General features: G+C 52.4%; 5 protein-coding genes across 5 annotated transcripts; 4 read left to right on the forward strand and 1 right to left on the reverse strand.

Moving 5' to 3' along the window:
- Positions 1-475: 475 nt before the first annotated feature.
- On the forward strand, positions 476-2,979 carry IAR55_007051 (uncharacterized protein; the record flags this gene model as incomplete). Its single annotated transcript, XM_066950127.1, has 6 exons — positions 476-628; positions 685-693; positions 742-1,034; positions 1,086-1,399; positions 1,516-1,702; positions 1,758-2,979. The coding sequence occupies 6 exons, from the start codon at positions 476-478 to the stop codon at positions 2,977-2,979; spliced, it is 2,178 nt and encodes a 725-aa protein (XP_066799342.1).
- Positions 2,980-6,658: 3,679 nt separating this feature from the next.
- IAR55_007052 (uncharacterized protein) lies at positions 6,659-7,755 on the forward strand (the record flags this gene model as incomplete). The annotated part of the gene is made up of 6 exons (XM_066950128.1): positions 6,659-6,906; positions 6,976-7,129; positions 7,180-7,225; positions 7,276-7,462; positions 7,530-7,590; positions 7,651-7,755. The coding sequence occupies 6 exons, from the start codon at positions 6,659-6,661 to the stop codon at positions 7,753-7,755; spliced, it is 801 nt and encodes a 266-aa protein (XP_066799343.1).
- Positions 7,756-8,152: 397 nt separating this feature from the next.
- On the forward strand, positions 8,153-10,553 carry IAR55_007053 (uncharacterized protein; the record flags this gene model as incomplete). Its single annotated transcript, XM_066950129.1, has 11 exons — positions 8,153-8,818; positions 8,880-9,056; positions 9,118-9,372; positions 9,446-9,580; positions 9,633-9,767; positions 9,827-9,912; positions 9,990-10,042; positions 10,099-10,124; positions 10,217-10,313; positions 10,375-10,479; positions 10,531-10,553. The coding sequence occupies 11 exons, from the start codon at positions 8,153-8,155 to the stop codon at positions 10,551-10,553; spliced, it is 1,758 nt and encodes a 585-aa protein (XP_066799344.1).
- Positions 10,554-10,712: 159 nt separating this feature from the next.
- Positions 10,713-13,296, reverse strand: IAR55_007054 (uncharacterized protein; the record flags this gene model as incomplete). The annotated part of the gene is made up of 14 exons (XM_066950130.1): positions 10,713-10,766; positions 10,824-10,895; positions 10,955-10,968; positions 11,042-11,186; positions 11,241-11,274; positions 11,330-11,379; positions 11,432-11,494; positions 11,547-11,665; positions 11,721-11,828; positions 11,881-11,951; positions 12,004-12,119; positions 12,170-12,187; positions 12,245-12,315; positions 12,378-13,296. 14 exons carry the CDS (start codon positions 13,294-13,296, stop codon positions 10,713-10,715), a joined length of 1,854 nt encoding a protein of 617 aa, XP_066799345.1.
- Positions 13,297-13,807: 511 nt separating this feature from the next.
- Positions 13,808-14,884, forward strand: IAR55_007055 (uncharacterized protein; the record flags this gene model as incomplete). The annotated part of the gene is made up of 5 exons (XM_066950131.1): positions 13,808-14,023; positions 14,131-14,514; positions 14,594-14,662; positions 14,711-14,757; positions 14,815-14,884. The coding sequence occupies 5 exons, from the start codon at positions 13,808-13,810 to the stop codon at positions 14,882-14,884; spliced, it is 786 nt and encodes a 261-aa protein (XP_066799346.1).
- Positions 14,885-14,982: the final 98 nt, after the last annotated feature.

Consider the following 14,982-nt stretch of genomic DNA (forward strand, 5'->3'; position numbering starts at 1 on the left):
TTGGTGCCACAGTGTCATGATTGATCGGGATTTGGAGTTGACACGTTGAAAAGGAGAGGGGATGTGTGGGATATCAGGCAGACAACACTGGTTATCAGCCTCATCTCCTTTTGCTGCGTGGCGATAGTCGGATCGAGCGCGTCGTGCAACAACATAACGACGTTTGTGTTTCATTTCAACTCTCCCGGTTTTCGGGATCCTCATCACGGCATCTCTTTTCGTTGGAGGAAAGCTTATCACGATCGCTTCGAGATACACACAGATACACTCAAAACGGGGAGAAGATAGAGAGAGAGTGTATGTGTGTGAGAGAGTACGATTGCACTTGATCTTTGTGTTGTTGTGATTCTTGATCCTGTCATCGTCCATCTGCTATCCGATCGGTCCGCTTTCCACGTCCACATCACCTCTCCGCCTCGCGACCACGAGTCAGACGACAATCGAGTGTGCGTAGCATCACCACGCAGCTGCACATATGCACTTGTCCCCAAATTCACGATCGCCGGTGTTGAACAATGGCCTAGCGAATGGTGGTCCTGGTCGAGGAAGGAAGAGCGGATTGAGGGCGAGAGGCACGCAGCTGCTGGCGTTGAGGTTTGGCTGGGTGGTTCTGGTGATTTGGTTCGAGGTGGGTTGTGGTCTTTGCGAGTGGGGAAAGACGAATGCTGACGTCACATGCATCAGGTCGGCGACGTGAGTGTCAGCTAAGATGATACGCTATCCGAGCTAAACCCCGTACAGTTCTTCCACTCGTTGTCAACATGTCGATTTCCAGACTCCGTGCTGCGGCGGTCTCACCCTTCTCTGTCAGCTCCCCCAACCCATGTCGTGCTCCTCGCGGACACACATGTACCTCATCCTCGACTGTCCTATGCGCCAGATAGCAGACCATGGGTGAACTGGCTCAAACAGCAGATGGACGAGCTGTTCATGCGCAAGAGCTGGAACGTGGTGATGAGGTTGGGCAGAGTAGACGCGGTCATTGTCGTGGGCGATATGCTGGACTGGGGCAGAGGGGTGATGAGTGACGAAGAGTAGGTCGAGGTGCTGGTCATGTCTTGGCACTCGCTGACTCAGCCTCGCAGATACGAGGAATATTACAACTCGTTCAAATCCATATTTCAACTCCCTCCAAACGTCCCCATGCACTTTGTCCCGGGAAATCACGACATCCCTTTGGGACCGAACAAAATGTTCTCGCCCCACTCACGGGATCGGTATGCGCAACATTTCTCACCGCCCAATGCCATTTTGCCCATTGCGAATCACAGTCTGATCATGTTGGATGCGGTGGGGTTGGTGGAGGAGGACTACAGACGATACGCGGCAGAGATGCAGTTCGGGGAGTGGGATGGTGTGGAAGGGGGTGTCATCGAGTTTGTGAAGGATTTAGGAGATGGTGAGTTTTTTAGGGCTTACCATCCCGTTCAAAGTGATCACGAGGGCGACCTCTCGGCTGCAATCGTGCTACTGGGACGGTCGCCATTCAATCGGATATGCTGACACACTACGCAGAACCACCACCCGCACCGCGAATACTAATCTCACATATACCTCTTGCTCGACCCGAGGCTTCCACCTGTGGTCCGCTGAGAGAACGAGGGAGGATATCAAAAGGCGCGGGACCGGGATATCAGAATCTGCTCGGCAGTGAGACGTCCAAATTTCTATTGGAAGCTTTGCAACCGAGTATCGTCTTTAGGTGAGTGCACTACGAATCGGGTCGAGCTTGTCACTGAATTGCTCGAACACCACAGCGGCGACGACCACGACTATTGTGAACACACTCACCCCAACGGCATCCGCGAAGTCACCATCAAGTCCTTCTCTTCGTCAACTGGAATCCGTCGACCAGGCTTCCAGCTCTTATCACTAGTTCCTCCCCAACCCAACGCATACGCTGCGTCCCTGACTCACGCGGATAGACCATGCTTCCTGCCCGACCAGCTGGGTGTCTACTCTAGGGTGTATATTCCCCTCGCTATCATTACGACACTATACCTCTTGGGAACAAACATCCGTGCCGCTTATCAACGGTGGAATGCTGCGGGCCACAGCGTGTATGGGGATCTGAAGAACAGGCTCAGCCCGGCTCTTGTCAGCACGGAGATCATACCGAGTAGTGCAACTCTTCTAAGTAGACGAGGCGTATCCGACCGACCCGTTCCCCTCACTCTGCCTTCACGAAAGTCTTCACAACAACTTGCCGGCATGACCTCAATCAGCACCGGCGTCACCACTTCCATGCCACGACCGATGCGATACAACAGTGAGCAGCTGACACCGAATCGGTCGTCATCCGTCTCTGCGCCAGTCTCGCCGTTTGGCAGCCCGCGCGCATCTTTCAGCGAAGAGAAACCGGCCGGGGGCTACATACAATCGTCACTTGGTCGAACGGACGAGGATATCGAATCAGGTCCGTCCTACCGGGAAACATACACATCATCCCCTACTCCCCCCAACATGTCACGGAGATCGTCATTCATCTACATGAATGATCATCGCGGCGAGTCGAACGGGGATTCAGGATTGCTTACAGCAGCGAACGGCGCTGCCGGACTAGGTCTGACAACGCCTCAGGGAACTCATTTCCCATTCGGCACAGGATCCAACCAAACCTTACGTCGAGTCTCCTCATCCAATCTTACCGCACTCAACGGGATGTCCCTCAATTCTCCGGGGTTAGGATCATCAGCGCCGCATCCGGTCAGACGTGTGACGATGCCTCGCGCACTGACCAACTCAGACTGGTCGTCCGCAGCGAGCAAAAAGGAGAGATCCATGTACAATTATGTGGTGGATGCTTTGCCCGCGTCGGGTGGGAGAAGAGGGGTGTGGAAGAAAGGAAAAGCGTTCGCGAGGTGGTTGTGGAAATCGAGAAATGGTGTGGTGGGCAAGAGTTGGAGGGAAGTGTTGGCGGTCGCTTGGCCGGCTGGAGTGGTTTGGCTGATCGTCAACGCTCTGTTCTTCTTGGAGTGACGGTGGAACGATCTTTGACCGAGTCGTGTGTAGCCTATCTGGAGATGATCTCTATGCATATATCGGATTTGGACGTCCATTCTCGCGACAAAAATTGGCTTACTGTAGTGCCCAGGTGACAGTTGGCGGAGTAATTCCGTCCCGATGAAGTTGGCATCTCGGAATCCATCAGGACATTACATCGTCGCATTTTTCGAGAAGGGTCGGCTTCCGAGACATGAGTGTGTGTGTGTGTGTGAAGTACGGCGAGCAATCATTACCATGTGCAGAAAGTGCGGGTACGGTCGGTCTAGGGCCTGGAGCATTACACAGTGCATCTACTCGTCTGACGCGATAGCAGACGGATTTTAGTCTGAGATGGACTCCCTGTCCATGTGATCTGATCTGAAAGCTTCATCGAGACGCCAGAGTCATGATCTGAACCTGGGATTGACCATGAATCAAGACTGCACAGTGAAAGCATGAACCCATCAATCACTTGGCAATCCGTCGCGACCCGCGGATCGTCGCTCTCACCTTTCTTGACAGGCCAGTCATCGTGCGGAACCGTTTACGCTTACGTCGCCGGTGGACCCTGTTGTCCGATCTTGAGTGTCATGGCGACTTGCCGGGGCCCACTGACCGTGCAAGCAACCTTGATGATGGAGAACGACAGAGGGTTCCAGAGTTCCTCGCGGCCGACATAGCGGAATGGCGAGACGAAGAATGTGGCGCCACAGTGTCACCGTGGGAGATGATATTCAGTATCTAGATCTTCTGGAACGGTCTTGTTAGAGTCGGGCCGCTCTGTTGGTGCACGAGGAGACTGGAAGAGGTAGAAATAATATTGATGCCGCTATCGAGCCGACTGCTGACTGATACGATGGGCCAAAGGGTACGGCGATCCCATGGGTCGGCGCTGCGAAAAGATCAGGCTAAGAGCGGAAACGGATTCAAGGAAACAGGATAATCACAGCAGATGAGCTTCGTTATGGCGGTGTCTGCTCCTGACCAAAAAGTCCAGTATCGTTCTTTAGCTATCTTTGCGCGCAGCCTCGGAACGAGACGTGAATTCGATTGGTGCAGCATGGACACGGAGCTGGAATGCTTCTCTTTCAGCTTGCCAGACGTTCGAAGACACAGACAACGTTGACCTCTAACACAGTAGTTGGGATCCTGTGCTCGTCCCCGCCTTCAGTGCCTCTGCGACCCTCGTGGCCCCATGGCGAACGCCAGCAGTGACTTCGCCGGGGCTCATGAACACGGTGGTGGGATTGACATGCAAGTTTCCACCTCTACTCTCATTACACCACGCTTTCTCTGCAAAATAAGTTACCTCATGCACAAACATGACTAGATTCGATCGGATCCATCACTTGGAGGTTATGATATCGTATGCCTCTTGACGCTTCACTCCGAGGATAAATAGTATGTGTCTGGTGATAGCGCTCGATGCGGTGGATCACAAAGGCAATCGCGCGACTACTGACCTTACATGTCTGCTACTGTTATCACGATAGGGGATACTATCATTATCTGTACTGTGTTCTACCCGACAATTCCACCAGGGCCAGGCCGCTCCCGCTTCCTGCGCCACCTGCCTTAACATCATTCGCTGCGGATTCAGCAGATCGCCCTTCCCCCATCCTCAAGACCTTGCAAAGCGTGAGAAATTGCTAGAGAGCCCTTTGGTCGAGTCATCGTCAGCCAGGTCGATAAAGTGAACACAAAGGCATTTCGACTCACGCCCCAACAAGCCCTCCCGGTGGGAGGACACTGAAAACCAGCTACCCTCACCGACCTCGCAGACTGGGCACAAGGAAATCACGTCACTTAACTTACTGGTGGCGAATGAAACTGTACTCGATCATAGCTCCGACTAAGCGGTACCTTCCCTCTTTGTAAAGGGTAAGTTAACGAGATAGGTTATTTCGTCTGTGGGCGGATACACTTGAGCAAGACGATCTCCAACCATTTATCGATCTCGAGGGTACAAAGGGCGCTGGAATGTACCATGACTCCCCCAACTCGGTAGAAGAAGTATGTCTAGTCTGAGGCGTCAGCGACAGCACTTTGTTGCCTAAGCAAGATGGAGAGCAGCTTGTACACCAAGAGCAGGAAGCTGTAATAGCGTCCCTCAGACGCTTACTGAGCGAATCAGAGGTTTCGATGATTGGTTCGAACACCGGCATCTTGATTGTCTACTTCGAATTCTGGTCATTCAAAGACTACACGAGGCAAGTCAGAGTTGACGAAGGAGTGCCGGTGGCTGCAGCTTGGAATGGGTATAGGTATGGGTATGCCGAGTTTCACCATACTTTCTGGCACAAAAGGAAGCGTGTTCACCGGCTCCGCCTGGTTCACCAACGCTGGAGGACTTCCCTTGCATTATCACATACCAATCCACACAAATAAGTTATAAATACCAAGAAACTCTCGGGGCTGCGACGGTGACACTTCAGTCTGTGGTCGCTTGAATCTGCAAGGCCAATCGTGACATCCTACAGGACGATCCCGGCGTTGGAAGCCTTTTGCTGAGCCAACGACTTGACGAGTCATCGGTATCATCGATTCTTACATGTACAAGCCTTGAGATAGCGAGTACTCTGAACCCCTTGGGATGCTGCATGTTCTCGATTTGAGCTCTAATCGTAAGCAAGGCGACAGCGATGATCAATATGTCTGTCCACACCCATTTGGTCGCGAAAGGACAAAAGTACAGACTGTTGGAGCATAGGTGAGCAGTGTCGTAAGGACATACCATGCAAGCGTATGTAACTTACATGTCCCCACCGGCTTATGTATGTCTGTTGATGGGCGACTCGATGCCAAGCCTCATCCCCCGGTGATCCACCTCACCGAGGTCCGAAGGAGCCGATGTAGTCTATGTTTAGCTCTTTCCAACAACGTGATATGGAAGCGAGTTGCTTACGATTACGGAAATACCGGTGATAGAAGCAAAGGTCTAATGAAAAATAAAAAAAAAGCGTTCCAACAATCTGGTAGGTTATGGTCTGCTTGCTCGGTTACGTCCTCTTTCGCGACTTAACCGGCGATTGATGCGCCACGATCACGAATCACCTGATTTGCTCTGAACTGCAGTCTGAGACCGACGGTTTCCGTTATCGACGACCAGACGATGCTGAAGAGGGATCCAAAAGATCCTCGTCTGCACACTAACCTGTTGGGGTTAGGATTTAGTCGGATCATACAGTGACTGATGCATCTTTTCTGTTGCTTGTTTTTACCGGGGACCCGGGGAGTATGTACATCTTCGCATGCGGGATTCCCACGGGGACTTGCGGGGGCTCTGCTTCTTTGAATCTTTTGGCGCCGTCTGGCAGCGGTAGTGGGACAACTGGACGTCTGTCTACTCACTCACACCTTGCAGGAGGAAAATCTTGGCTTTCTGTGTACTCTCTCTGGATATTTGGGTTTCATCCCGGTCAGCTGTCTGTGTCAACGTGATTTTCCTTTCCTTTCCTTTGGGGATGTCTACTCTCTGTTGATTTCCGGTTATGTTCGGTTATGATCCGTTTTGATGTGGATGATGTTTATAACGTCTGCAGGGAGAGAAATCATTTCATCGAGACCATCTCTCGACGGCATCCGCTATATATATTCCGATCGTTCACTTTGTAGCATACGCAGATAACCTCACAGATATTCTAAACTGATAATCTACACACACACACACACAATGGCTGAACCCAAGATCGGACACGGCTTGACCGCTCACGACGAGACGCACAACAACAACATCGCCAACGAGAACCAAAACTCGAACGCGTCTTATGGTCTCGGATCGAACCAGAACGGGTTTCAAGGGGGTGGTGGACCGATGACCAGGTTCATCACTCCCGGTGGACACCCCATGGACACCAGTCAACCGGCGTTTCCCGTCTTCCACAGGAAGTTTGCCAATCCCGCGCCATTGGGTTTGATGAGGTGAGTGCGCATGTCAGAGGAGCTCCATGTCACCTCGCCCTGTTCGCCTCATCGCTGATCGTGCACCAGTTTCGCTGCCACCACCTTCCTACTCTCCCTCTACAACGTCCGAGCACGAGGAATCACCACACCCAATGTCATCCTCGGTATGGCTCTTGGGTACGGTGGCCTGGCGCAATTGGTCGCGGGTATCGAAGAGTGGGCATGTGGAAACACCTTTGGTGTGAGTGGTCGCTCCAACCCGAGGGGAGATGAGACTGACGGCATACACAGGCTACTGCTTTCTCATCATACGGTGGTTTCTGGCTCTCCTTTGCCAGTGAGTAGCCCGCGAACCATCTCTTGGCCAAGCTCACCCTGCTCCCACAGCCCTCTACATCCCCCAATTTGAAGTCGTCGCGGCATACGGTACCGAAGTCCACGAGCTTGACAGTGCCCTCGGTCTGTACCTCATCACGTGGGGTATCGTGACTTTCTTCTTCCTCATCGCCTCACTCAAATCGTCTGTCGCCCTTGTGTCCCTCTTCTTCTTCCTGGATATCACCTTTTGGTTGCTGTGAGTGCGACGTGGAATTGCTCGATACCTGCTCTAGTCATGGCTAATGCACTGCGTCACTGTTCAGAGCCGCGGGATTCCTTGCAGGCAGTGTGACAGCGACCAAAGCGGGTGGCGGATTTGGTATCGTAGGTTATACAATCAAGTATCATCGCGTGTCTTGAGCTGATCCCCCATGGCCCCTCCAGTTGACAGCAGCCATCGCAGCATACACCGCTCTCGCTGGTATGCTCACGAAAGATACCAGTCACTTCATCATCCCCGTCGGTGACATGTCGCGCGCGAGCAAGTAAACGAGCGAAACGTGCTGGAGCGCAGAAGAAGGACAAAGATAACGGCGGTGGTCGATACGGCTTCGAGTTTGATAACCCTTTCGGTGGATCGAATCTGGTCACTTGTTGAGATCAGCTCAAGTATGTAGGCGGTTCAGATGTAAACAGGTCGACAGATGCATGACATGCGGTTTGCTCCGGGTAACACGGCGAGATAAGTCCACCCCGACTCTTTGCCATCATTCCCTTTCGGTCACTGCTCCGAGCATCAACGGATAAGACCGCATGATACCCTCCACTTATCCGGTCACCACCCACGAATCCGTATATATCTTATCATGATTATAGATTTCATCCAAGTCCTTTGCATTTGTTCACCGGTGCATTCAGAATCCTCATCCTCAACCTCGCCCTCGCCATGATCATAACAGACATCGCACGGTACCTTCTTCCAGCTTTCTTCCCCACTTCTCTCGTACTGTCCGCCGACTCCTCCCCGCTCAATCTCGTACCGCTTCCTCTGCGACACTTCACCGGCGATGGATCTACCCCTCTTTGTCTGTCTTCGACCTTTACCATCTCACTCGATACAGCCTCATTGGACGGACATGAACCCCCAGATGATCTTCTGCGCGGGCTCAAGCGGACAGAGCAGAATCTCGCAAAGATAGGAATGACCTATCTATCGCCTGATCACGGGGCGAAATTCTTGTACGCTGGCAAGTGCGATAGATATCTCGACTCATTGATTGTCCATCTGACGAATTACGACGGTTCGACGATTTTTGATCAATCGGTCTCACCAGTAGAGACTCGTCCAGATCACGAAGCGTACAATCTCAGCATACCTCTCCATGGCGCTGCGAAGATCACGACCGGAGGTGCTCTGGGTGCGTTTAGAGGATTGACCACATTCGAAGGTCTGTGGTATACCCTCGAGCCCTCGTCTAGAAGAGGGAAAGGTGAAAAAGTGGCCTACGCACCGCATGCACCGTACGAGATCGAGGATAAACCAGCGTTCGGATGGAGAGCTGTTTTATTAGACACTTCGAGGAATTACTTCTCGATTCAAAGTATTCTCAAGGTGGGCCGAGGAGAAGACATATCGTCACAATGGCGTACACTGAAGTCCTTGCTCACCACAGATACTCGACACAATGTCCTTGGTCAAGCTCAACGTGTTTCACTGGCACGTCACAGACTCCAACTCGTGGCCGCTCGTCTTGAAGGGGTTCCCTGAACTGGCCAGCGAAGGTGCTTACAGTCCTGAGGAAGTCTACACGGAAGAGGATGTCAAAGAGATCGTCAAGTATGCAGGAGAGGTGAGCGACGTTCGTCCTCTTGTACGGTCGCAGCCCTTCTCATATCGATCCCTTTTGTCAGCGCGGAATCGACGTCCTCCTCGAGATCGACACCCCTGGTCATACAGCTGCCATAGCCCTCTCTCACCCTGACCACATCGCATGCTTCGAGTCAACACCATACAAGCAATTCGCACATCAACCTCCAGCAGGTCAACTTCGATTTGCTGATCAGGCCACTACGACCTTCACCGAAGCGGTCCTTGCAGACGTAGCAGGCTTGGCAAAGAGTAGGTATATGAGCACCGGCGGAGACGAGATCAACATGAACTGTATGGTGAGTCGTCTTCCGCCCACTCTTCCTTCGCCGTTGTTGTGGTTGTACTGATCAAGAACCCCGATGCATCCAGAGCGAGGATGGTCCGACAACAGCTGCATTGGCTGCCAACGGATGGACTCTTGACGATGCGCTGGACGTCTTCACGAACGAGACACACGCTGCTTTGCGAGACAAGGGGATCACACCGGTGGTATGGCAGGAGATGGTGGGTCCACTCTCCGTCATGTGTGGTTGGGAAACCCCGCTGACAACACCAGGTCCTGGATCACGGCGCAATGCCATCGCTCACTAACGACACCATCGTGGATATCTGGGTGAATTCGAAAGATGCAAGGAGAGTATTAGATCAAGGTTACAGGATCGTCCACGCTTCCGCAGACTACTTCTACCTCGTCAGTCCACCGAATGTTACTCTACGACGACCCCTCACTGACCCTGTTGTGTGTCGCAGGACTGCGGACAAAGCGGCTGGATCACAGAAGAAGGTGGCGGACCGGGATGGTGTGATCCACTCAAGACCTGGGCGAGGATGTATTCGTGGGTCTTTCATCGTCCGGATTGCGCTTGTCTCCACAACTCAAGCGTTGTGCAAGACTCTGCTGACAAGTGATTAGATTTGACCCGTTCAAAGACGTGAGAGACGAAGAAAGGCACTTGATCTTGGGTGGTGAGTGGTGTTGTCCGATATACAACCAGGACGAAAGCTGAACACGCCCCGAACAGGTCAAACCTCTCTATGGGCAGAACAGGTTTGCATTGCAATTGTTTCAACTCTTTGACAAGCTTAAATCCTCCTGGGGAAGTCCGAGACGAACCACGCGTTGACTCCATTCTTTCACAGACCGACGAAAACAACCTCGAACCCACAATGTGGCCAAGAGCAGCCGCTGCGGCCGAGGTGTTCTGGAGCGGTCCAGGTTCAGATGGTAAACCGAGAAGTCTGTACTTGCTTCCTTCCTGGGCAAGAGACACTGCTCTGACTCGGAAAAACCATTCTAGGCGCAGCGAAGGCAATTGCCAGGATGCACGATATAAGGTATAGAATGGTGGACAGGGGGGTAAGAGCGAGTCCGCTCCAACCTCATTGGTGTGCTCTTCGACCTGGTACGCTTCACGAATGTGATTGTGGGAAGAGAGCTGACCGTGTTGATCTAGAGGCTTGTACCATGGGTGCTTGAAACCTTCGGTGATGGCGGATTATGACGCACGGAGCGGACATAGAGCAAGGTTACAATCCGGATGCGATCCGCGTAATGTGGACAATCAATGCAATGCAGGGCAATCGGACATCTATCAACAATCTGGAAGGTGACATGCTGCGAGACAGGGTCTAATGGTCAGAGTATATCCCACGATCGCTTTGTCGGCGAAGTGTTGGTAACCGTGATTCCCTGTGGATGGAGGCGGAGACCGTCAGAGGGTTCCTTGAAATTGAATGAGAAACTCACGGTGCCCGAGCAATGATTGTTTGAGCTTGTTGGAATACACGACAGGTATTTGCACCATTCACAGGCCGCGTTCTAGTCCATAGCTCAGCCGGTGGATATCCTCATTCAAGCAACATCAAGTGAACACTTACAGGATCGGCGGTATCTACAATTCGAAGCAACAGGCAGTTGTCAGAGTCGAATGAATTCTTCAATCGTTGCATCTTTCGACCACTTACAGAAATTCCTCAAAGTGAGCACAAACGCGAGTATGATCAGTGGCAGCGCGACGACTCGACATCCCCATACGATATAACGGTGTCTTCGCGTCTCCGAAATGGAAGGGTAGAGGATCGTGCCCATGAGGATCCCCATCGCCCAGCCCTGGTTGGTCTCGCGGATCAGCTCCATTGCGAGGGACAAGTACGAAACACCCACTCCAAGATGAGCCAAACCGTCCACTGCGTTCGGGCTAAAGCAGAGTCGCGTCAGCTCCTTCCTTGAAAATCAGGGAGGCTTCCACATACATATATCCAATGCCGAAACCGATGATGAATTCGAGAGCAAGCAAAATTGCCTGCCGTATTTATTCGTCAGCGCTATATTTCTTGACCTCACACCCCACTCACCTTGAGTTTCGGCCGCTCTTCATACTTCCAGTGAAGCACCAGGTCGACCAAGACGCAAGCGTTCTGTCATTGTCCGCATAAGCGAGGGGTCGCATTACATCAAAACCTCACACACCGTTGCGAATAAAGCACCACTCGCTCCTGCGGAAGGAATACCAGTTCGAGAAAAGTTCCCCCCCAAGATGAACCCGTATGTACCTCCGGCCATGTAGACCAGTAACCATGGAATCGTGCCTATGCGAAGGACGATCATCAGCATTGAAGATTAATCGGTATCAAATGAACAAACCCATCTCCCGCTCGACCTGGGCAGCCGCAGTGACTTGGGCGATCATATTCAAAGCGAGGTGAATAATTCCGACATGTAGGAAGACCGGGTAGACAAAGCGCCAGGATTCTGCGAAAACAACCCATTCAGCGCCCTCTCGGCATCGATGTAGACGACTCACGATTCGGCACACCATCAGAAAAACCACCATGACCACAGATGTCTTCGATCGAGCAAGCCGTCGTAGGGGTACTAAGTCACATGCATCGTCAGATCGTGCCATGCTTGGAGAGCTCTGATTCACCTCGACGTGTCGTTCAAACAGGCCAGGTTGAAGGACGGAGGAAGCGCTTCGACGAGTTTCATGCAAGGTGGAAATCGAGCGCCGATGTTGATCAGCACTTCGGAAGAGGGTCCAATCTGTGGTCTTGTTAGCGAAGGATCGGGGCCAATGTCGTAGGCACACTCACCATAGGGTTGAATGACGGCTACAGTGATATTGATATTGGTCATCTCTCTGACGCATTTCGCGCCTACTCACTCACCCTGATCGCAATGGGCGTGCCCATCGCTTGATAATTCGCCACGAGCTCGTAGATCAATAGTCCCGTCATCACTAGTAGTTCGTCAACGATCATCGCTCCCATCTCCTTAGCTTCGACTTTCGATTGCGCTCACCTATAGCCAACCCCCAAGCGGCCACCGGCCATCTCTGCCCTCCCAACCCTCTTTGTTTTCTCTCTATAGCCTGTTCCACGGGATACGCCCCTGTGCTCACATTGAACAGCGCCAGCAATCGATCCAGACCAGTAGGGAAGAGCAGCATCGTGTACAGGGGATTCGGCGGTGACATGTACTTTGCCGGCGTGTAATTGTCTTGAGCAGGGGGGTAAGGATAAGGCGATTCTTCGTAGTCTGCGAATTTGACGGCTCGATATGGATCATCGACAGCATCGGTTCTCACGAGACCCATCTCCACCTCGTCGTCCCTTGACCCAACCACGTAAGTGGACACAGGTCGCTGCTTGTCTGAGTGGTAGTATTCCCCATCCTCGTCGATGTACGAGAGTCCAGCATGCGGGGTGTTTCGGTCCAAGCGTTGCTCTGTAGTCCTGCCATATCTCGCAGGGAGACTCTGAGATGATGGGAAATCTGCATAATGATGAGGGAGTGATTGTTGTGAAGCTGAATCCCACGGTCCAAGCGATGGTGAACCTGTTGTCGCTCGGCCCATATACAATTCTTCGTGTTCCCTCTCATATGCGTGGTCGTATTCAGCTCCTTCATACCGACGAGGGGCTAACAATCCTACGTCCTGCTCATCTTCATGGTGTGGATGGCGATCTGACCTCGGATACTCTCTCATAACGTTATGACCGTCCGCGGGACGGGTTATCCGAGACGTGCCAGCAAAGGGCTCGGGAAACTGAGAATCGCTCAACGAGGTTGATCGGGGAGGATAAGGGTCCTGTGAGGCTAGAGAGGGGGATGGGAAGGTTGGGTCATCATGTGGGGAGGAGTAATCGTAGGGGGTAGGATTGGCGGTGGTCCTTGGTACATTTGGATTGGGATTTGGACGAGGACCAGCAAGGGGCATATTGGATCAGCGATGATTGATCTCTTTTGATCACCTCGTGTGTATATGTGATCACTGATACCACTCGAGGGGTGAAGCGAAGAGGAAACAAGATGAAATGTCAACTGAAAAATTGGCTAGTAGAGCACAGCATGAAATCGTGCCGACTGATGGTCCGCAGCGTCCATTATCAGTTCTCGAACAGTGCGGCAACGCAACCGTCGCATGGTCGACGTGATTTTTCATACAGGATTACTGCAGAGAGGATGCTTCACCCCGTCGCCGCTGTCAGTTTCACCACGCCAACGCTCCCCCTCCCCATGATGTCCCCCCCTCCCCGCATTTGATCTTTTCTTGGTTGTTCTTCCTTTCTGGTTTGATCCATGTCGTCACCGCGTTCCCGGTTCTCAGCCCAATCTCCGCCACGTGGAAATCTATCTAACTTATTTCTCTCGGTCGGCTATCTTTCTGCATTCATACAGGATCGTATCTTCACATAATCTACCTTTCCGAACAGAAATACACTCTACACATGCCCAGTCAGCGTCCCCAAGCATCGCTGGATCACACACTTGTACCCATGCCGACCAGGGAACAGTCGGATCGAGCTGAAGCACTCCTGTCACTGTCCATCTCACTGGTCGATTCAGCCGTCGATATTCTTCGTGATCATATACGGTCGGATGAGCAGCTCGTTCGGGCGAGTCTGTTGATGCCTGGAGGGACTCTAGGTAAACATTTCAGACATGTGAGTGGGGACGTGGGTCAAAGGAAAGCCATTCCTTATGACGCTCAAGACAATATTGATATTCCTGCGATCTGCCGGGTGGCGTTGATAATGCACCTGTTTCATAGGTGATCGAATCGTTCCGAGCATTCTTATTGCCACTTTATGCTCAATCCACCTCGTCGTCGTCATCATCATCATCATCATCATCATCAACCACTCCGGTGATTAACTACGATGCTATCCTCCCATCGACACGTCGACCCATAGCTCGGTCGCTTGTAGCGTGTCAAAGAGCAATGGAATCGATACGAGACGATCTGATCGCATGGGGCGATCTCTGTCGGTCTCTGTCGTCTCCGGAGACTGGGAGTGAGGCAGCAGGTGGTGTCGCCGGACAAGCTGGAGTGCGGAGAGAACAAGGTGGCTTAGCAGCAGAGATGGACAAGCAGGTCATGGTCTTGGCTATCACGCCGACTCGGCAGGAAATGAAAAGTACCGTTGGCAGAGAGGTAAGCCTTCTTTCCACTTCAGTCTGTTGTGCCGCACCTGCTTGCGCCCTGTCGCTCCCGCTGAAATCTCAATCTGCAGCTGTGGTACTGCGCTCTACATGCCATTCACCACTTTTCAATGTTGAGGACGATAGCTGTGCATGAATTGGTACGTCAGCGGACTTGCCAAGGCAGAACGCTGACCTGTCTCGTACAGGGTTTGGAGCTGCCCGTGGAGTTTGGCACTGCACCGTCGACACTATTGTGAGTTACGTCTTGCCTTTCCTCCGGGTCCAGGTCTGAGAGAGAATTCCCACGCAGATATAGGGGGCTCGGATGGAAACCACCAGCAGAGAAGAGCGAGGTCCGTGTGATCAAGAGCAAGTTGTAATGTGTAGACATCGTCCGGGACCGAACTTTTTGCACGGGGAGATTGAAACGCTCTCATGACGAGCATTGTCACGACATGTATGTAGCAATGCCAGACAG

Source organism: Kwoniella newhampshirensis (assembly GCF_039105145.1).
Source record: "Kwoniella newhampshirensis strain CBS 13917 chromosome 10 map unlocalized Ctg15, whole genome shotgun sequence".
Classification (NCBI taxonomy): domain Eukaryota; kingdom Fungi; phylum Basidiomycota; class Tremellomycetes; order Tremellales; family Cryptococcaceae; genus Kwoniella; species Kwoniella newhampshirensis.